Source organism: Heterocephalus glaber, unplaced genomic scaffold (assembly GCF_053883595.1).
Source record: "Heterocephalus glaber isolate CG9 unplaced genomic scaffold, H.glaber_assembly_v1.0 deba00000676, whole genome shotgun sequence".
NCBI classification, from domain to species: domain Eukaryota; kingdom Metazoa; phylum Chordata; class Mammalia; order Rodentia; family Bathyergidae; genus Heterocephalus; species Heterocephalus glaber.
In genome coordinates this window covers 14,992,477-15,016,812 of record NW_028258156.1, presented here as the reverse complement: position 1 = coordinate 15,016,812, position 24,336 = coordinate 14,992,477, and the positions used below count along the sequence as shown (strand labels likewise).

At 32.4% G+C, this 24,336-nt stretch overlaps 1 protein-coding gene across 10 annotated transcripts in view; it reads right to left on the bottom strand.

Annotated features, from left to right (window-relative positions):
- The window catches only part of Dgkb (diacylglycerol kinase beta), a 620,388-nt gene that overhangs the window by 392,925 nt on the left and 203,127 nt on the right, over positions 1 to 24,336 (bottom strand). For 4 of the 10 annotated variants that reach the window (XM_004839601.4, XM_004839604.4, XM_004839606.4 and 1 more), the window contains 2 exons: positions 10,677 to 10,712; positions 2,162 to 2,278 (listed from right to left, as the gene is read on the bottom strand). In XM_004839601.4, coding sequence (XP_004839658.2) covers positions 2,162 to 2,278; positions 10,677 to 10,712 — 153 coding nt within the window. The remainder of the gene's footprint in view (positions 1 to 2,161; positions 2,279 to 10,676; positions 10,713 to 24,336) is intronic. The other 6 variants (XM_021254156.2, XM_021254157.2, XM_087206698.1 and 3 more) reach the window with 2 other exon arrangements.

The window sequence follows — 24,336 nt, the reverse complement described above, 5'->3', positions numbered from 1 at the left end:
CTTCTTTAAGCAGTGTAGATCTCTTCTGTCACTGAGTTTTATGCAAACTGGACTGCAACTCAATGTTGTTTCATGATACATATTTTTAAAACTCATAGGAAATTAATTTTTGGTAGATATTTTGGCCTTTCTGGATTAAGAAAACAACCATTTTATCATTTTAAGATTGATAGCCACAACACAAACTTTTTTCTTCTATTCTCCATGAAATAAGTATTCAGGAACTTATTCTTTTGGTTTTTTACATTTTCTCTAAAACTATGTAAATATCTATGTGTAGACATGAAACAGACTTTTGCACATAACATACCAAGTTTTCAAAGTCAAAAATTATTTATGAAAATTACAGTATTATCTACTTTCTGTTGTTTTGTCTTTCTTTTCTGTTGTTTTGTCTAGATTTTTTTTACCACAAACTTTTTCTACCATAAAACTGACACATTTGTATGCCAAAAAAAGTTATGAGAATCATGAAAGTTATGTGTTTAGAAAGATTCATGCATCCACAGAACGTTAATTATGTAGTTTTTAATGTGCTAGGTCTGTTTCCAGCTTTCATACAGTCTGTAAGTACCATTTAACTTGGTTTTAAAAATGAGAACATTCAGACGTGACTTCTTAAATCTTAAGAAACTGATGAAACAGAAGTTATAATGAATGAATGGTTCTTATCTCAAAGCCTGAAACAATATAAAAATGCATGGAAGATGAAAGAAGTCCTAAATTTAACAGTTGTTTAGAGAGAAGCAGAAAGGCTGACTTCATGGGAGTAAAGCACACAAAATTGGAGTCAGATCTCCCTTATTTAATTCGTGGCTTCACCACTGACAACCAGTGTGGACTTGAGACACCACTGTACTTCTGGACATCAATAGGATAATTTTTAAAATGGTGATAATAATGGTAGCATTGATCTCATGTTTACTGAGATAATTATATGGGTTAATACATGTAAAATTTTACTACAGTGCATAAATTTTACATAATATTAACAAATTATACATGTTTTCTTTCCAGCATGAGAAATATGTGCTTCATCACATGTGAAATATACTTAGATTTCACATTTGGATTTCCTTTCATTAATTTCATTACAGGACCTCAGAGTGATTAAAAAATCTAAACTAATCAATATGGTACTTAACACATTGAATTAAAATGGTGCATTTTTCAATAAAAACTTCATAAGATCACATAATAATTATTTGGTCTCACTATTAAAATTTTGGATAGATTTCACATTTGAGATCTTCAATGAACTTGCTAAATACTATTTCCAAAATTTACATCATGAGTTAGTCTTAATAAATGAAGTATATAGTAGTCTCAATTATGATAATTTTATAGTTTTTATAATATGGAATTCTGTTTAACCTTTGAGCTTAATAATCAATTGAAGTAACTAACTGTACAATTTCATGGACTAGGCACCTTTTTGACTGTGTACTTATTGGAATTGGAAATGGAGACAAAGAAAGACAAGTTTCATTCATTGTATAAAATTCCTTAAAATGTAGATTAAAAAAGTCATTTTGATGGTAGAGATCATAAGAATAATTTATAGATTTTTAAAGCACTTAAAAATGCTCTTCTATTACTTGAGTCTATTTAACCTAAAAATATAGATTGGGTTTGTATTTTGTTGAAAACTTTTAAAGATCTGGATAAATTAGAATAAATTCTTTATCTTAATGATTATATCTAGTAAGAAAAGTATCCATACAAGCAGATATCATTTTCTTCTCTTTTAAGACATAATTTCACAATGACAATGTCTCTTCAAAATATACCATCCTAATGTGTGTGTCTATGTATAAATATATAAATATACATAAAGAGAACATGTGTAAATAGCACAAATGTTTATAATAAGCATGTATGCTTAGTAGTAATTTGCAAAAACTTTCAGATTGACAAAAGACATTTTGCCAATTTGAGTTTAAGTGGAGATAACATCATAAATGATGAATCCAACCAGAATGTCACTCTGTCAATCAACTATAAGCCTGACATCTTGATAAATTAATAACAATCATCCCAAAGCAGTCTACCGAGCTAATAAAGTTGTTAAATAAACGTGTTGATAACTGAACATATGCCCTTCTCCGAGCTGACAAATAACAACGACAGAGGCATTGAAATGTGAATCCCAGAGCCAGACCTGCAGGCCTTGTCCGTCCACAGTCACAGAGTTGGCTCTCTGCATCTTGTTCCTGTCGGTCACTTTGTTTGGCTGTTGCGAGGCGTTCTTTTCCTTTTGCACCGTTGCCTGTCTTTCCTGTAATAAAAAAATAACCTTTTAAAAACATTTAATAAAAATGAAAACTTACCAGCGAAACAAGAAAATGGTTTACTAAAAGGGACGGTTAATAAGAGTTTAGTTCATACAAAATGTGTCCAACTTCCTAAATTGGAATTCCTACCGAATTGTTGGGGTCAATGGCTTGATGCAGATGATAGCTGAATGCTCACAATAGCAATTAAATGATGTGAATGAAAGCCAAATTGTAATTATCCCTATGTGCCCAATTATCACACTTTATCAAAAGTTCTGAAGGATCACTAAAATTGGTTATTTTCTTAAACGATGGGACAGATAACTAAAATAGAATTATTAAAGAATTTGGTAGTACTAAAAACAATGCTTATAAATACATGCAATATTGAAAGTGAATTCCAATTATCTGATGAATTTTATGGCTATCATTTATATTAGATATGGCATACAGAAAAAAATTCACATTCAGCTGTAGCTATTTTTTTGTTCCTCAGATGTGTGTGTGTGTGTTTTAGAAGTTGTCTGCTTCTGTTTTCAATTTTCTGTCTTTTCACTCCGTCAATCCAACCCAATCAACTTTATTGTCCACTTTTATTCAGATCCCCATATACCTTTTCTTTGCCACATTTAATACCTTCTGTCTCTCAACCATCCAGCAAAATCTCACGAAATTAATCTCCTTACTTTTTGAAAGCTTCCCCCTCTGTGCTTGCAGGAAGTGTCTTTCTCTTCACTCTCTTCTTACTTCACTAACTGCTGCCTCATTGTCTCTTTTGTGCCTTCCTTCTCCAGCTTTGAAGACGTATCTCCTTCCTTAGACAAAGCTCTCATCCACACTTGCTTCCTACTAATGTCACCCTCCCAATCATCAGTTTCAATTGTTTGAAGTCGTCTGTCATGGGTCAGATCTCCAGTGTCCTGCAGAGCTCTCATGAACTCAGAGGTGGAGGTTTGGAAGGTGCTTGGTTCACGGGGCACTGTCTGCATCAGTGGACTCATCTCCTAAAGAGCTCAGCAGCCGAGGGAGCTGGAAGAGGTGTGGTCTGATCGGAGGTGGGTCTTTGGTGTGTGACCTGGAAGGGTGTACCTCCTTACCAGGCTCCTCTCTTTTCTCTCTGCTTCCTGCCCTCCATGCTCTGAGCAGATTTCCTTGGAGATTCTCCTACCACACCCTTCCTGTCTTGGAGCCAGCCAACTATGGACTGAATTCTCTGAAAATCCAGATTCAGCTAAATAAACTGCTCCTCTTTTAAACTGATGTCAGTTATTGTGTTTTAGAAACAAGGAAAGTGACTAAGACTCTTCATTGCAAAATTCCTATTCACATCTCACCTTTGAAACTCAATTTATGAAAGCAAAAAAATACCGGTTCTATCTTTGCACATGAAGGTGTAAACACCTATCAGTGCTAGGATCTCTATTCATCACCTCCATCACTGCATGGCTTCACTGAGCCATATATCTTTGCCTGGATTGTGGTAACCTTCTCCATCTGGATCAGTCTCCTTGTTAGTCTCACTATTGTCAGTTTTCAAAAGAACAACAATGCTCATCTCTTTGTACTCCATCCCAGCTCCACTGGCCTCATCTGTATGTCTTGATCAAAACAATTTTGCCTTTAGCTCAGGGCTTTTGAGGTTACTGTGCACTCCACTGGTAAACCTGCCCCGTACACTGGTTGGATTGGTCCTGACATCAGGTCTCTAGGCAAATTCAGAAAGGGTTCTCTAGTTTTATCATCCTTTAAAAAAATATGTATTGTGACCTGAAGTGTTATTTGATCTATTCAAGGCCAGTGTTCTCCATTTTAATTGAAGGTCCATTAAGGGAAGATTTTCCTAAATCAGTGCATGACAAAAGTCAGTACTGATACATAAAGAAAAGAATGAAACTTAACATTCAAAAGCTCATTTACAAAATGCTTAATACATTGTGTTTGAGATTTCTGGACTATGCCTAAACTTCATGTGAAAAATGATCAGTGTGCAAATTATCAGCGTCTGGCCACAGGTACTTATGTGCTTTGTGGCACATATTTCTTATCACTTATTCAGACATATTTCTTAGTCCTTCTAGTTGTTGTTAAAATATCATTTCAAAATTATGTAGTTTAAGAAAATATTTTAAGTAGCTTTAAAATGTAAAACTTTCAGATATATTAGGGCCAGTTGGATAAGAAATCTTCTTTGAGCAAAATAAATGCTGATCAGTGTAATTACCTTGCTTTTGCATGGTGCAACAACACTGGATGCGTTATGTGTATGGTTGAAAATGGGTGGTGTAATATTATTTCTGAAGTTCAAATTCTTTAGCATATGATGTATTTTTATATAAGCATAATTTCTGGCAAAAATATTGATCCTTTAAAGAAAGTGACGCATGTAGGATGAGGTTTAAATCTGCAAAGCTAAATCACATTTCTGTTACTTAAATATTATGTGATCTGGAGACTTTACACTTAATTCAAAAGGGAGATAGTGCTATTTGTTTCTGAAATTTGTGTAAGTCTTAGTACAAATTAAAAAATCTGTAAGTTCCTTAATATTGAGCTTGATAAATGAAAATTATTATGAAAAATGTAAATTCAGGTTCCATTCTTGGGTGCTCATTTATATCATCATTATTCAAACTATTTGTTTTATTTCAAAATGTATAAATATGAAAAATTTCACCAGCTACATTAGGCATACATTTAGAGAAGCAAGGCTCAGTGCTTATATTTGAGTTAAAAAACACAATGCTGTTGATCAGTACAGAAAGTTTACTCCATCATTCTTCAATATAAGTATATAAAATATGGGAATCAATATTTTGTTAAAAGTCTACAATAGGAAAGATACACCTTAATACAATTTTTCTGGAATATCATCTATGAATTACATTTAGCATTTTATTATTAAAATGCTTAGATTAGAAGACAAATAAAATGTAAGTTAGTTACATTGGATCTGGGTATTTGTACAAAATTATATATGTGAAAAACACTAAAAATTTAAGCCATACTGTATAAATGTATATTTAGAAAGAACAACAAATTAATCTTTAGCCTTATTTTATTCTTGACCACACACAGGATTAGACAATTTCTGTGTAGTAAGAACTTCCAACTACCTGAGATAGCAGTGCATAAGGGACTTCTTGTTCTTTTGTGAATATATCCTTCTGATCAAACTGGGAGAAGACTAAATAAAAGTCTTAGAGTACACAAGTATGAAAACAACACAAATTTTTAAATCCTAAAATGAGTTTTAGATTGATGGGATTTATTTCTGAATTGTAGAATAATCGCAAAAGGTCAACATTTTAAACATATTCAGGACATGAAGAAGCCACAATAGCACAACTGAAGACCCTCACCAAAATGGACTCCAGCGCAGCTGCTGAAAGTCTCAAGAATGAGGGCGTTAGTGTGCTTGAAGTAAGGGGAAAGTATCTTGAGGAGGATTAATGGCAATGTGTCTTTAACAGTGAAATTTTTAAGAAGAATTAAGAGTTCACTGTACTTTTATCACACCTTATATGAAAACAGGAGACAGTAATTTTTTCAAATCTCAACATGTACATCTTTATGTATGTTTTATCACATAATCTAGCTAATACTGAAATGGTAAACATTCATTGAACCAAATGCATGTGTCAAGGTAATCAACTGATTTCTTTGTTTTGGAGAAAAATACCAGTAGGTAGAATTTCTGGAAATAATCAAGGGTGAAAATTTAAAAACAGGAAACATTCATAATAATTTAATTTATTACAGAATTTTCTTATTACTATACTCACTTATATCATGTTCATTTCCAACTTGAATAGAAATATACCTGAGATATTCATTATATTTTATTTAAGTAACATAAGCCAACAGGAGGATAGTTAGGTATATTCACCTATATCTAGTAAGAAAAAGTTTCCTTCTTTTCTTTTTATATCAGAAATAGGGAAGACAAAGCAATTACATCCTTGAAAAATCTGCTGTCCACAAGGATTTCACTAGCCTGTCTGGATGGTTGATTTACCCTGACTGCCAAGGCTTTAGTATGATATTTAAAAGAGTTAATTCCTATTGTTAAAGTTATTAAAAAGTTTCAGGAAAAAAACTCTCCAGCCTGATTATACATCATCATTCAGGATAAAATTGCTCTGTGAAAAATAAAGTGCAATATTCACCATTTAATTTTCAGCTTCTTTTTTAAATTTTGGGCTCTAAACCACCAAATAAATGATATTATTATAATTAAGGCAAATTTCATTCTGCTGGATAAAGTATCCTAGATATAGTGAGTTGGAAAATTGTTGCTTTAATCAATATAAATTATGCAAACACTGAAAAGAACTACTGCAACTAAAAGAGTCATGAAAGAATATAGAACATATAACCACAAAATATAAAATATACTTATTGATATTTGAGCATTTTCAAATATCAGCCATTTGTGTTTGCTATGCAGACATTTTAAATACAGAATGCAATGTTTTGTGATCTCTGGACTCCACAAGAAGCACAACAAATCTTAACTGAGGAATATATTGTATTAGAATTCCAAAAGTACAATCATCGTAATAAACAGAGAAGAAAAGCCAAAGAGACCATTCACAGAAAACAGAAAGATGAAATAAATGAAATAAAAAATGCCTTACTTTAAATATGTGCTCTAAAAAATCTTTTTCTATACCATGCTGATTCTCAGAGGTAGTTTTGTACATTGGTGAAAACTGCTTTCTCCAAACGGTTGTTTACCACAATACCTAAATCTGCTGCTATCGATCACTAGCAAACTACAAGCAGCAAGTGATGATTACCACAACCATGGGATTTTCTCCTTTTTGTCCAATCTCAGCATGAGAGACAGACAGCAGCAAAGCACTTGGATTGGAACAAAGCTACAAAAGCAAGTTTTTGCTGCCAACAGCATCTGTCATTTGAATTCTGGAACTTGTTCTGTCACCACACAACAATCCTGGTTGGATACTTAGGCTTTTCCGCCACTTGAGCAAGGCCACAAGAATCTTTGAGAAAGTGTAGACTCTTAACCAAGGTATCACACACATAGACACAGCATTTAGGGTCTCTCTTACATATTCATCACAGCTCACAAAAGTTAAGAACTCCAGGACACCAACTGCTCTTGCAAAGCTATACATTTAATTAGCATGGACTTAGTTTCAAATTTGAACATTCTGCTGTCCAAAGGAAACAAACTCATTTTGAAAATGAGAAAGGCTCTAAATCTTAGAAGTTGCAGCAAAATTGCTGACTAGCTAATTAGCCTTCATTTTAAAAACATATTTTAAGTATATATATCACATAAATATTGTAAGGGATATAGTATAAGGACTATTGATTTCCATTTTTTAAAAGTTATAAATAAGTACTTATTTAAATGAAAACAAAACAACTCTGGGCAAAAGTAAAAATGTGGGCTTAGAATCCAAATTACAAAATGAATTGTGTGACTACTTTGTAAGTTTGGGTGAGTTATTTACTATGATTAAGTCACTGTTTATATCATCTATAAGATGAGAAGTTTTGTGTAAGAATTAATTGGAAAAATGTAGATAACAGTACTGGCATAAAATAGGTACTCAGCCAGTGACAGTAATTTTTTAAAATATAAATGTTTATTGTATTTCATTACTAAGTTCATCACTTAGTCCTAGGTTGTACTACAAAATGACAAGTGTTGTAACAAAGCACTTCATTCACTTTACCTGTCGACTGCATCACCATAATTTAGAGTATGTGTTGTGTTGATATTGCTGCTGTCCTTGGAAGATGAAAAGCAACAAAGTGAAAAGTAATGAAGCCTTTGCTAATGAACCTAGCAGGGCTACTCATTTGCTGACTTGAACATTATATATATATATATATATATATATATATATATATATATATATATATATATATAGTGATGTTACCCGCATGTCCTGGTTTTTACACATCATATATGATGTGCATATTTTCTCCTAGGATAATTATATTTTGAGGAAAAACTACCAAATTTTTGTTAAAGAAAACCCGATTAGAGAGAATGAAATTTAGAAGTGAGTCTATGTCAGAGTAATTTAATTTTGGCTGTGTCCTAGTATATGGCATCATAACTCCATGTCATGTGCCTATATTATATACATATATGATTTCATATTTATAATTATATATAAAGGCAGACTTCGTAACCAGCTTCAACTCTCCCCACAGATAACATTATAAAGTGCACTAATTATTGGTTCCAGCAATAGAAACTTAAAAGGGAGGAGGAAGCTCTCTTGTAGGAGAGGCCCACACATATCCCAACTGGTTTAGCTAAACTTTCAACAGAGTGATTTCTGGATAATCCCCATCTGTTTTTGCCAGTTCCAAGTAAAACTGGTTATTGTAACTGCGTAATTTAATTATTACTCACACCATTTAACTATGAATGCATAATGAAAGATTAATTGCTATGAAAAATAATTTGTGTGCTTTGGAAAGACACAATAATAAAAAAAACCCTGTGTGTTTGTGTGTGTGTGTGCATGTGTGTGTGTGTGTGTGTGTGTTATGTGCATGAAAAACAGTCAAGTTTAGGCACAAGTGTGCTTTCAGAAAAAAAAAACTAATGTTTTTTGTTACACTCAATTGTTTCACAATTTTTTATACTAAAATTGTTTCATAGATATCCTGGAGTTTTTATTATACTTTTAAAAACTGAGGGTGAACATCATGGGCAATAAGACTAGAATGGCTATCTATCACATCCAACTAGAAAGGGTGTCTTCATAGAAAGCCCCTTAAGCCTATGTTAAATGTGAAGCCAAGGATTATGCATGTATATATTTGAAGTCAAATGTTTAATGTCTTTATATAGCGTTTTATGTTTTCCCACAGATACTTTAACCACATTTTAGTTAAGCCCAGAGTGCTTATTCCTGATAATCGAACATAAGTTTTCTAGCCTGAGTGTGTATCTATGCGCATTCATACATTCCCTCATGCATATATCTGCACTTGAGTTTAAGAAAATTTTGAACAATATATGCAAAAAAACTTACACAGTGATTTTGAGGAACAGTGGAAATGTTAAAGTAATGTAAATCAATATATCTTGCCAGAAAATAAGTAATGTAGAGACACTTTGGAAACTTTCATAAGTAAAACATGCTTTAAAGCATGAAAAATACAAAAACAGCAATTCTGATGTCTCTTCAATGCTAATTAAATTATATAGTTAAATATGGGAGATGTCTGGAGTGGAGAGTATCAAAACTTTAGAGAAAAATTTATTTCTCGAAACCAGTGCCTATCTTCTGTGATAGGCCCATAAACAGGAACAAAAATAATCAAGAAGGTGATGATGTAAAAATAATTGTCTCACACTTAATTCATGAAATGATAAACATTTCTATATTTCTACCACAAATATAATTTGTAAAATTTATTTTATAATCATAATAGTATCAATTCATTTAGAGAACACAAAATAAGTTTATCATATCTTTTAAAGTAGAAAATATAATAAGCATATCTCCTGGTCCATTTTCAAGTATGTATTTGGATAAAATGAAAGTTTGATTTGAATTTACTCAGGCAATCTTTAATGATTAGAAAACTAGCTCTTGGTTGGGAGGAGAGAACATTTTACTTTTGTGCAATTATGTTATTTGTTAATTAAATTCCTATCCTTCTGGGTTATACATATAAGTAGATTTTTGCAAAAAAGCAGATTCAGTCTTGAAGCAAACAATAGCATTTGGGCATTTCTTACAGAGATAAGAACAATTGAATAAAATATTGTCACAGAACAATTTGCTTCATTAATACAAAGGTAAAGCAAGAATTTTACTAAAAATAAGTGTTGTGGCAATGCATACATTTATTTTCAAAATAAGAGAAATTTATTCTGTGTCTATATTTTATTCCAATGACTTTCTACACAATGATGTGCTACATGATTAATGTAGATGTACTCTTTTCACAGTAACAGACATTTCAAAGTGAGCAAGATTTTGTCCACATACTATTATTAATATCTACATTTTAAGGCTCTAAGGGATTGAATTGTTTTGAATTTTCCTGCAATATATTTATACTTTAACATAAAAAATAGGAAAGATGCTATTTTATACACTGATCAAAATTCTTTGCAAAGTATACTTTATTTTTCTCTGTAAATTTTTGTTACATGCTTTGTTGTATTTCTAATTCTCATTACAAATTTAAATTTGAAAATGTTAAGATTATCTTATTACTGAATATCTAAGTGAATTAATTTATAAATATCAGAATATGGGGATATAAGATATAAAAATTAATATTAATCTGTCAGTCATTCAATACAACACATTTTACAATAACAATATAAGTGTATAATGAACTACAATTGCAAGTGTGAAAACTTTATTTTTGCTTGTTTTGCTTACGCACCTCAGGAACCGAAACTCCTGAAGTGGGCAGATTCTGCTGAAAAAGAGAAGTTCATATTAAATCTGAAAAAAAAGTCAAACTGAAAACAAAATATCAATGAAGTTTGTTATATCACTATAATTCTCTGAAATAAATGAATGACTTAAAAATACATTTCCTTGCTTCAATATTTGTGTCTATGGGCTAAATCAATGAATACCTTTTCATTAAATAAGAAATACAAAATGCAGAGTACGCTTGGTTGTGAAATTATTTACCCAAAATACAACTTCTTCTATCTCAAGTGTACTGGTAAACGTTCCTAGCTAACTTGCAGGCTTCTCTGCAACCTAAATGTATTACATTTATATTTTGGTGGAACTCATCTTGCAGTTCCATTCATCCTTCCTAAACACTTCCCACTACATTTAAAATTTTCCCTTTATTCTTTCCACTACACTTTCCAGTCTAACTCCCATTCCTTCCTTAAAATATTCAGTGTCTTTTGGATATAATCATAGAATATGGTGTTGATTTTATTTCATTATACTCTGGAAATGAGAAAAAATATCCCACTAGTATCAGTAAAAATAAATAAAATATAATTTGATCAGTAATAAGATTTTAACTTGAGAGTAATTTTAAAAGAGGTGATTCAATACACTAACAATGGTCATCATGACAGTACATCTTGAATTTTCTTCAACCATTACTCTATTGGAAAGGCTGTGTGTGTGTGCATGTGTGTGTGCGTGTGTGTGTGTGTGCACATACTTGCACAAGTCCATGAGAAAAGAAAGAGAGGAAAGTTTGCTAAATTCCAAAAGCCTGAATTCTGTGGAAATTAGAGCACAAAACACAAACTTTCAAAAATATTTGACAAATCACATACATAATGTTCAATAAAATTTGTCCATGATGAAGGGGAGTAGGAAAGTTGGATAAAAAGCTGAAAACTCCTTAGACATTTGTGTGTCCCTGCAAAAGAGATGGCCACCGATATACAAGTTTCCTCTGCAAATACAAGCTGTGTGAAGGAAGATTCTGGCAGATGTTCGATCTGGAGATGGATGGGAAAATCTCAGAATACAGATATTGTAATCCCTTACCCAGTATAACTTCCAGAAAGCATCAGGAACCAAAAGAATACACAAAAGAACACTACATCTGAGGAGGTGAAAACCTTAGACACCCTCACGTTTGCCGAGCATAGTGATAGACCTCAAGAATCCAATGCATTTAAAAGTGGTGCAGAAGGAGAACTTGCCCAGGGCAGCTCTAGAGGCAATTAAAGTGCTCAGGAATACAACTGTTTAAAATGTATCTGTATAATATAACTATACTGGAGCTGCAGATTTATAATCCAAAGAAGTGATTATGACATTGACAGGAAAATCATACAGAAATAATTACTTCCTCTTGAAGTTATTTTGAAGATGCATTGACAATAGGCTTGGTAAAGATTTCATTGAAAATTTTCTGATTCTAATGATATTCCTGACTTCCCAGTCCAACTCAGTCCACGTAACAGCTGAGACAATGGATAGTGAGAGAAATGTTTGTGGTAGTTTCTATCAGGGCCAGTTCAAAGCCATTTGTCAAAATTACTCTCTTTTCCAGCTCTAAATCGAAGCATAAGTTCTGAATAAACACTGGAGACATCAATGCAAACCTTCCATTTTTCTCATCTATAAATCCAGATTAAGTGCCTTCTACTTGTATGTATTTATCCTCTATGCTATGGACCAGGAATCTCAGAGAGTCTCAAGCAACCAAAATAAAGTATCTCTCAAGTATCCTCCAGAGCGTAAGCTGTAGCTACTGTCTGCTTGGAAGAACATATGTACCTTCTACGTGGGTCTGTAGAGAGCAATTTACTGGAAATTCCAGTGTGAGATTATGGGTGTCCAAGTGGCCAGAAGAACAGCCACTGCAATACAAGCACCTCAGATAGATCCTGTCCCACACTTCTACCAAAAATGTAAATAAAAGTTATGATAGAAATTTTGAAGGCAACTGTGGGCAGGATAATATTTTATATTACCAAAGTAGCGACAATTTTCTTAGATGTTAATATCACTAGGTAGAAATTTGCCCTCAGTCTTAGCAGATGCCTCCTGCAGCAGATAGTGCCATAGGATCTAATTCTATGTGATTTATTTTCAAGAGATTCAACTTAATAAAATATATGATGTATGTTAACATAGCTAAATATCTAGGGTATAAGATATGATCAGAAAAAAGGCAAAGAGGGAATTGTGAAAAATTGAAAAAAAACAAGGGATTCTTTAAAAGTAATTTCAGATGTGTCAGAAGCCCACACAGACAAGTATTGTATGGTTCCTGTTGTGTTTCTCATGTGTGCCTAATGATGGAGAAACATAAGTATGTATTTACTTTGATGGAAATCTCATTGCAGAAACTTACAGGGACCTGGACAATAATACAAATGAGTGATACAGTTTTAAGGTCAAAAGACCAAAGACTATTACAGATAGGATAATTAACATCCCAATTTAAGACAACAAAGAGACATCATGAGATGCAAAAGAACCCTTGCTGCCATCTTAGCAGCAGGACATGGAGAACTGGTAATTCGTGGATACCCATGGCCTGGCCGGAGGCTTCCTCTTTCTCAGAGCCATAGGAACACTGATCAGCAGCTGTTACAGATTGAGAGAAAGTGAGGAGCAGAGATGGAGGAGGTAAGGCAATGGCGATTCGTCACTCCTCCTCTGGGAACGGGAAAGCAGGTGACTAAGGATGAGAAACAGGATCAAGTGAAATCAAGGGCTCAGCAGGGGCTATACGTTATGAATATGTAAGAGAGGAAGCCACCAGTCCTGAGAATTTCCTCCAGCAACACTCAGCCTTCAGAGAGCAGTGCTAGTAGTTCACTGCAGAATAAGGTGATCAAAACAAAGTATGTATTAACTCACCATGAAAGTGTTTGGGCAAAGAGTTTTTATTAAATGAACACGCCCATCAGAAGTTTATTTTGAGTTACAATAAGAAAATCATACCCAGGTTAAAAAAAGCAACAACACATTAGAAAATAAATTCAGATATTGTATTCCTTCTATTAGTCTCTTGTACATATTTTTCAATATCAAGGATGAGTAATGTTTCAGTTTTCTGAAAATTATCATGAGCAGATAATTCTAAATGTAATCTATTTTTAATCAGAATTAATATAGAAACTTTATATTTTTATTTAATCAAATCAGAGGTGTAACTACAAAGGGATGTGATTGATTTTATTTAATCAGTATCTTTTAATATTAAATGGAATACACAGTACAGATAATGAGTTTAAAAGATGCATTTGCCTTGCAGGCACTTATTAAGTGCAATCTAATATGAAATAATTTTTAAAATTCCTATTATTCTTAAGTATTAGGATATTTCTTGTCCTCATATTTTCTCATGTGTAATCATTTTAAATTGACAATTTAATCCAAATTGTCATAGGACAAAGAAAAATCTTTGGCGGAGATTACTGGAGTTTTTACTTAGTTAAAATATCATAGGAATACGGTACTCACATTAAAATGGTCATCAGTTATTTTAAAACTACTAAAGTAGAATTAACAACATTTGGCCTCATAAAGAGTTTTTGTATTTTTTAAAGCAACTTTCACATTTTTAATCTCATGTAATTTTCCTACTAAACCAAGATACCCCATTCTTCATACTGGGAAACTGCAAACCAAAAAGACTCACTGACTAGCACCCCAAAACAAAAATAGTGACAGAATATTTGTTCTCAGACCCATGCGCTATTAAACAACAGAAGATAGGACAAGACATTTTTTCCGAAAGTTAATTTTGTTAACCAGCTCTCCATTTTTAAAACTTAGAAACAAACTTATTTCAAAATGTTGATGAATATTACAAATATATGTTCGTGTCAAACATAATTTACTTGCATCTCAGTATAGATTAATTTATCACTCAGTACAGTAGTAAACTTAAAGTAGCCAAATGAAGCTATTTTGAATAGTTTGTTTTCCTTCATACACAATTAAGTATTTATGGCATCAAAATAAATGAAAGATAAAGAGAAAATAAGAGTAAAAATACTTTTCTTTGTAAAGTGGCCCCCTGTCTCAGGTGGAGAGTTGGAGCTGTTTTTTCCATCACATATGCTAATAAAATATACACAACAACATCTCTAGGATATAGAAACTGCATACATTTTTTGATTCCATGAAATTTCTTTATATGTCTTAGTTTCATATTTTGTTGAAACTGTAATATTATATGTGTCCTTAAGGGTGTATATTCACATATATGAATAAAATGAACATTTTAAAAGAAAAGTAGGAGAAAAATGATTTTATGCTACTATTGTCTTTATTAAAATCTTTAAGTAAAGGTTATTTCAATGCATTACACATACTTCAATCATAAAAGTCATAAACTACTTTTCTGCTGAAACACTGACACATCTAAGTTAAACATAACTATAAAACAAAACATTTTAGCACTCATGAATATTATAATCTTAGCAGGGATCCTTTGACTAACCAATTCTTGAGTTTAATTTTTAAATTTGCATTTACAGAGTTTAATGGTAAAAATATTGTCATCTGGGATTATTTCACTATCTTTAAATTATAATTGCTTATGAAATGTTCTATGTCTACTCTCAAACATATGATCATTTATGCATAAAGCAGAGTTTACTGCAGTGCTGGAGGAAAAAGAGTGAGAGTCCTTCCTACTTCATTTCAAAAATGCATGCATGTGTGTGTTGTTTGTGTGTGTGTGTGTGTGTGTGTGTGTGTGCATGTTTTTGTCCATAGAGGAAATTCAACCAAGACACAGTGTGCGTAGTGCAATGATGTTTGAAAACTTCAAGGGCAACAAACATTTTCAATAAAAATATTAATAATATATCTTTATGGAGATATCCAAATTATTTCACATGTGTATTTCTTTTCCTTTTCCTTTATTTTGTATTAGTATATGTTTATGATATCTATTAATTTAAGAGTGGGGGATTGATACCTATACATATCACACCGTGATCATTTTTTACTCACTCTAAAACAGATTTTTAAATATAAAATCACTTGGAAAAAAATAAATAAATCTTTCTCTTGTTATTCTCTTGCCTACTTGATTCTTCAATGAAAGAAATAATTAGTAATTAATAAAAATATCATAAAATCATTAATAGACTATATGGTTGAAGAAGTATTCTTCAATTTACTTTTAAGTTGTCACTAACAGTAAGAACATTTGTATATTTACATACCCATAAGATGATTCTACAAAAACCACTCAATCTGTGAGATTCAGTCTCAGACGGATTCTGTTTGCTCCATTTCTACTCTCCTTTACTTGACTCCATTGCTTTTCTTTAGATCCCTTGTGTTAAACGATTGTGTGTGGTGAATGTATCTGCCTACTGTATCTCATGCATTAGCAGTTGCTGAAGATTGAAGCATGGTATGGAAATGATTTTAGAATATGGCCATTGTGTAAAGAAAGGATTGCTTCTCACACTTCCAAGTAGTGTGGTTTTACATAAATGTCTTAATCTCACTGTACTTCACCTCCCTCAGTGTTCACTGGGTCTCTCATTTATACTTCCCCATAGGTTTAAAAGGATCATATGCAATATATAGTACATTTACTTTCTCTTTGAATTGTTAACTGCTTTATTAACATTAGAACTGAAAATATTCTCTTAGTTTCCACTGCCTGCTTAAGGATTCAGCAAAAAAGGACCAGTTTGAATGTCTATATCAAAAAAAAATTTTGTTGTTTATGAAGAGATGAGAACCAACAGATTTATATTTTATTAATGATATATATGGTGAGGCTTGGAAAGAAAGAATGAACATAGCGAGAGTGGAGAGAAGAGATCAAAGATTGACATTGATGGAGAAAAAGGGGAGGTGGGGCTTAGAGAAAGGAAGAACAAAATTCTCACTGCTGTTTTCCTCAAACCTTGATAACTTTTTTTCCAAAGATAAAGAAAATACAGAAATTGAGGAGAGAAAAGGACAAAGAGCTGATAATTAGAATGTGCATCTCCAAAACATATTTCATTATTGGCTGTTTATATTTTAGATAGTTTTCTGGCATTCTTGCTTTCATATAGATAATTAATACATTCATATAGATAAGTAACACACTTTGTGAGTGTATATATGTATAGTAATGTCTGTGTATGTTTGGGCTAAAGTCTTAAGGTTGTTGGTGTCTAGACTCCCCATGCATTGAATCTGGATAAGAGATTACTACCCATAAGTTTTATGTTGTTTAAAATAAACTATAAATCTTTCTATTGGTCCATGCTTCCTTTCTATAAAACATGAGCCAGTTCTAGAAATTTATCATTGCATAGGTAGCATACTGCTGCTCTTCAGAATAAAAAAGAATCATGGTGGGTAATGAAAAAATATTTATTACAATATTTAGAGTTAAAATTTAGTTTTTCTTTTCATCATCCTTGATGAGGACTTTGAATTAAAAAGAGAGTGTATAATAGAATTTGTTCGCGTCCTTTTGCTCTCTAAATACCCACTGATCTCATGCCAAAGCACTTTCTAACCAGGTTAAAGTCCAGCTCTGTACTCACATTAGGCTAAGATTCAATTGAGTTAAAATTTTACAATGACTGCCAGTCAACCTTATCATGAACTTTCATTATGCGCATATAATTAATTGGGTCCAATGAACAATATCAGTACTGAGTTATAGACTCTTTTCCCCTGACCATGTAATTAGAATATAATTACCCACAGGATATCAGAATGATGCAGAACCTTTCCTCTAAACGCACTCTCATTAGGAAACAAGTCTCAATGTACACTTATTCAATCAGTGTGAATTAATTAAAATGTTACTGAAATAAAAGAGGATAACAATAAAGAGTATCTGACATCTGTTAAGAGACTATCATTGAAATCCACATGCACAGTTTATATTTAGACCCATTTAGCTCAAACAGGAACTTTGCCATGTAATGTATATCAGTGCACTAGGTACTCTGAGTTACTGCATCAATGTGTGTCACTGTATTTGAAAGTTTATAGTGCACGATGTCTACAAAATCTTCAAGAATTCAGCAGGATGCTAGAAGTATTATTGTTTTCTGATAGTTCCATAAAGAAGTTACCATGATGCAACATATACTGAATGGACAAAAACCCTTTTTAACTTAAAGTATCTAAGCAATCAATTATTAACCCTATATTTTATATTACAGATCTGACGTGCTTTTTCTAATACAGTTTGAGAAATTCTTGGAAAAGTCCAGAATTAAAAATGTGAAGTTTTTCTTCCAATAAAATTCCTGAATTACTTAACCTAGTTCAATTTTTTTCAATGGTATACTTTCTCTAAGAAGAACATTTGTATGTACCTAAGATACTTCCCTTTAAAAGGATGTGTATTATATCACATTTAGATTATATAAAACTCAGTGAAAAATAGTAAATGCATACAGAAACTGGAGGACAAGTGAGGCACATCGCATAAGAAGCTGCTGACTCACACAGAAGAGGTTATATCTACAAGTTGTGTGTCTTTGTTTCTCTAGAGCCTGTCTTCTAGGCATATTCAATAAACGTATATTGAATATATAAAAATGATCCTTATATAAAGTAATAATCGGCATTAGTGAAGAAGATATAATAAGCATTGACATAAAGATTGTAAGCAGCTATATGCAGCTATATGCAATACACTGACATATATATCTATTCAAATATATATATTTGAATAGATATATATGTATATTTAACCTTTTAATGTTATCATATCTTCCTTAGAATTTCTTAGATTTAGAAACTTAGTTTTGATATTCAGAATTTGGCATTCACACTTACAAACAGATATTCAATACTATATAATGGAAATGTTAGATGAGCACCAAGATGAATTAGGCCATACACAAATTGCTATTTTTCATATGTTTTTAAAGAGTAAATGCCAACCAAATATAAAAAATCACTTTTTATACAAGAATCTTGAACTCTTTAGTATGATATACATATGCATATATGTGTATATATGTATATGTGATATACATACAGCTATATGATTAAAAATTCTGTATACATATTTTATTTATGTTCTAGTATAATGTTCCACTCAAATATTAGACCCATCTATTGCAGACTAAAAAATAACTGAATTGGCCAGTCCTTCTAAAGAAACTGATAGAGTGCCTCACACAGATTTGCTTTATTTTTAACATAAAGGTTTCTTAGAATTTCTGTAATAGAGTTATACATCTACATTTGCTTGCTAAAAATCCTATACTTGGGTAATATTCACTAAAAAGATATAATAATTGGTGGTAATTACTCCAAATGAAACCACAAAAATTATGAACTATACAACATGAATATTTGTAAAATCTCATTTTGGACTAAAGATCAGTTTTCATTGCTAAGGTATACTACGAATGGATATTTTTGGTATTTTAAATAAAAGATTATATTACTTTAGCTACATGATTAAAATTTGATTTTAAATATAATTTAATATTAGAGAGAATACTTTGAGTCTTCTTAGAATTCTAAAATGCTTCCTTAAAATCCCTACCTGTAATATCAGTGTATTTTAGATGTGAGGTATTTCATAATATAATCTATCAGAAATTTTGTATAAAGAGAAAATCATAATAATCACAACTTCAAAATTTCATAATCAGATGCTTCAGGCGCCATCCCAGAAACCAAATGTGAGGCTTATTTCACCACTGGTAATATCATTTCATCACATACTTTAAACTCAAATTTACTAGCTTGTAGCCATCAAATTCAATTGTGAATGTTAATAATTAAAATATGCCCCCTTGTCCCATATGTGTAACTTTTACTCAATATTTCTGCGATTGGTAGATTTTCTTTTTGACTCAAGGAAAGACTGATAACTGACGGAAGTTGGAAGGACTGGCACAGGTTATCCATTCACCCAGAAAATATCTGTTTAGCATCTAGTCTCTGTCAGAATTGAACAGTGTTGAAGTAATCAATCCTTTTATGTAGGGATGGTAATGATGGTAATGCATTCAGTAGTCACCAGGTACAGTTTCACCATGCATTTTTTAGGTTTGAGTCTTGCTGCATCAACTATTGGGCTCTGTGGGATGTCTAGGAGGAAATTCATAGCATGAAGCAGACCACTGAGCTCCAGCTGTGTGTAGGGAGAAACAGTTTCACAGATAGATTCAAAAGAGGTAGTTGAAGTTCTTGAATTGGATGAGATAATTTAGAAAGACCATAACAAGATGGGATTAAAATGGAAAATGGAAGCCTAACATATATTTAAGAATGGGATTAAATCTAGGAATTTGACAATATCGATAAAGTATGTCTGGAGAGGAAAAATACAAATGAGAAAAAATATAGTGGATGAGCATTATGGAACATAGAATATGAGCAAAATACATGGTGAATGTTTGAATTAAAAATTTATTACAGTAAATAGTGTTTTGTTATTAATCCCTTTCAAAATACTCCCCTTCACTTCAAACATATTTATTCCATGGTTCCTTCCACTTTCTTAAGCAGTTCTGGGAGTCTTCTTTGTGAGTATCTTTACTGGGCCTGATAAAAAACACTGCTGCCACGTGCCATCCAATGGAAAAGCAAGCTCATGAAAACTCATGGTGGGGACTCATCCATTTTATCCATCAGATCTGGCTTTGTCCAACTTCTGACTCTTCCCTGAAGTCAAAATGACTACGGAAGGTAAACATTTTCCATTGATTCAGAATATTGAGATGGCTATGGCAGCACAGCTAAAGACACTCAGAAAAATAAGGACTTCCAGGACCACTCCAGAAAGTGGCAAGAGCCAGGGAATGGATGTGATCAAAGAAAGGGGGAGAATTTTCAGGGGAATTAATAATGATGTGTCTTTTACTGTAATAATCTTTTTGAAATTTAAATATTCACCGTATACGTCAATCATCCATCTATGAGAGGAGAGCATTTTGGACAGTGTGAAATACTGCAAAGAATGACATGAGTGAATAAATCAATAAATATCACTCTTGGAAAGGGTCTCCAGTAGATCCTGCTGATAGGCCAAAGCAGATCCTCCTCTAGTTTGCCACAGTAGCTGTTATTGGTGCTAAACACCAAGAGTTCCCTGCTATTCCTATTTCCAAAGATACCTCCTTTGCTCTCAGGATCAGTGTCATCCAGGAATACTTGCTATCCTGAGGGATCATGGTCAAAGAAGGACTGGAATGAATTATACCAGACTGGACCCTTGGCTTAAGTTAAGAACAGTCCTGTGGTATGATTTTTGAACCAAAGTCCATCATGTTTCAGGCCAACGCTAAACTATTTTTATGACTATTTTCCTGTTCAGCATTTGTCCCTTCCTTCTTCTGCTTCTCTCTTTCTCCCTTAAATATTGGTTCGGAAGATCCTTTCCTTCCTTCCCAAATCACACAAAGGTAAGTCCATGCTTTTACTCTTCTCCTTGGGAATCCAACTCAAGATAGGGCAATTGCACGTAAAAAGGATAGCAAGAGCAGATTTGCATGAATTTCTGTAGTTAGAAGTTAGACTTCTGTGGGTGGAGTAGGAAGGGGGAGAAGAATTTCACACAGTGGACTATGTACACACCGGGAAATTTTAAGGCTATGTGAAGAGGGAGACAAAAATCCAACCCATGAAGAAACACAGGAAATAGTACTCACATGAGAAAGAACAGCTCTTCTGGTGATAGAGGTTCTATAACACGCAATGAAGTTGGCCCACTTGACTCAAATTATGATGCCGTTAAGTGGATCACAACTTGTCTGAATTTTTCGTTAGTAAACTAGGGAATTAATGTATTATTAAGGGCCAGGGATTTAGCTCAGTGGTTCTAAAGTCTGCCTCGCAAGCACAAGGTCCCTAGTTCGATCTCCAGTACCAAAAATATATATGCATACATATATATTATTAAAAGCGCAACAAGTATCATGAAAAAATAAAGAGTTTTACAAGAGAGAAAATAAAGAGTACAAAACGAAAAAAAAAAAAAAAAAACCTGGGCAACTATAGGCATTGAGTGATTTGAAGATAGGGAATAGTAACCAAACAAAATAATTTGGAAATATTTGTAGTTGAGATGAACTAAAAGTAATGTAATAGCTCATAGACCATTGGTATATTGCTGTATTCTTCCAGGATTTGAGTTTCTTGGGCGTATGTGGCCAAAAAGAGCAATGCTCTAGATAGTATTAGCAACAGAATTCGAAGGGATAGACTTTACTATCTAGATTGGGCAGCAAGGAGGGACAAGAATGCCTCACTATGACTATCATTTTTCCAAGTACGGAGGAAGAAAGCTTGAACAAGGAAAGAAATACAGTACCTAGACAGAGATCATTTTACTTTACTGAAAACTAAACCAACAGTTACACAAATGACTTTTTCCTCAGATTTCAAGCAAAATTGACACTAGATAAGCTATATTTAACATTAAAATAGAGTATGATGTGTACATAAATCCTATATGTCTTCTGCATTTCAACAGGAATCATTAAAGTCACTTTTGCAAAGTGGCATTTATCCTTCAATATTTAGAGGTGGGTAGGGGAGTCTAGTTTAGATTGCATTTATAAGCAAAAAATAACAGATGGGAATGACATAAACAATTTACTTTTATCTAGAGATTTTCCCCGGGACTACCCCAATCTTCCTTTGAAGGGTGCAACTAGAATAGTGTTTTAGAAGTTTAATCTGTGGCAATTTAATCTCATTAGTGTTTAACAAAAATAGTCAATTTGACATATTTTTTACAATATTGGGTGTTGTTCTTATTTAAATATTTGCCCCATTTGATGAGAAAAGTAAATTTCACTGTTTTCTGTATTTCTTGATTACTATAAATTCCATGTAACTCTACCACAGTACTATTGGAATATTGTTGAAATGACTACGGACACAATATCACTTTGGACCAATCAATCTCAGGTTTCAGTAATAGCAAACCAACAAGAAAATTTCCTCTATAAGAGCATTATCAAACACTTTTTTTTCTTTACTTTTTGCTAAGCTACTATGAAACTTAGGGGGAAAATGCAAACTCCTATTGCCAGATTTTTATGTTTCGTGACATGAAATGTTAAGTTGTAACTTAATTTTGGTATGCCTTTATAACATTTCGTTTTGTTGTGTACTGTATGTTTAAATGAGGTGCTTTGTATACCATTTGCAATAACTTGTAAAATAACAAATTTCTCATTAATATATAGTTTTACATTCTCACTTTTGAATCAGATTCATGTAACATATGTTTTGCTTGAATCTATTTAAAATTTTTAATTTTTTTTTTTTTTGGTACCGGGGATCGAACTCAGGTCCTTGAGCTTATGCAGCAGGCAGCGAAACCACTAAAATTTTTAATTTTGAATATTTTTAAACGTGTTTTAGAAAAGCTCATGTGGAGGTAAATATTTTAAAGTCTCAACAGATTTCTTCTCCATTGGACTTCTAAATTACATGTTATAGGCCTTTTCTATACATCATGACAAATCTGACATAGCATAAATTTGTCTCCTTAAAAAGTATCACTTGCCTTAGGTACATCTATATTTTATTTATTTATTTATTTATTTATTTATTTATTTATTTATATTTTTGGTACGGGGGCTCAAACTTGGGTCCTTGCACTTGCGAGGCAAGAGGTGAAACCACTGAGCTAAATCCCTGGCCCTGGTACATCTATATTTTAAATAAGAAACATCATAGAAACTTCTAGGAATATTTTTAGAGCCCTATTAAAAATAATCATCCAACCATTAAATTTTACTGTATTTATTTGGGTAAAAAAATATAATTAGCCACAATACATGATCTTTTTACTTGAAGATACTCCACTTACAAATATACATATTCTATAGAATATGGCCCCAATCAGCATAAAAATGGGTTGATTAGAAGCCAAAAAAGCCAATCTAATTAGGACAATGTAACAGATAAATGATTCATCCCTCAAGTATTCTGATGATTCTTTTTGTTTCCCCTTTTCCTACTCCTTGTTCTTTAAAGTGCATGTACATGAAAAATAGGTCAAAGGAAAATGATGTAGATTTACAGTATATTTTAAACACTATAGCATTGTAATACTTGAGTGGGCACAACATACTTTAATTCTATATATACATTTAAAAAATTATATAAATAAAAGGAGCTATCCCTTCTGAATAATACCTTAAAATTGAGCCTGAGTTAGATTCGCAAAATATAGAAAAAGATAAGGTTTCTTTTTGCCTATCATTATTATGATGACAATTATGAATTGATCTATAATGAATATTAATTAAATGAATATTAAGTAATGACAATGATGAAACATTTAATGAGAACTGACAACGTGCTTTATCCCTACTCTTTTACCAAAAAAGAAAACTGCATGGGTACAAACCTTTGGTAGATTACTTAAAGAATTTCAAGATAATAGATGATTTTAGTAATTCTGGCTAAAGGTTAAAGAGGTCAATGGAAAAAAAGGGCGAAGCAGCCAAAATAAAATAACATAAAAGTAAGTTCAGTGCACCAGGATTCATCCTTAGTCAAGTGTTCTCAGCGCCTGTTTCAGGGAATTCAAAATAACAAATTTCAGAATCACACAGAATTCAGATGTCTCCTTCCCTCCTTTAATTGGCTGAAGTTTAGTGTGGAGTTTGTCATTATTAACTCTGGTTAGA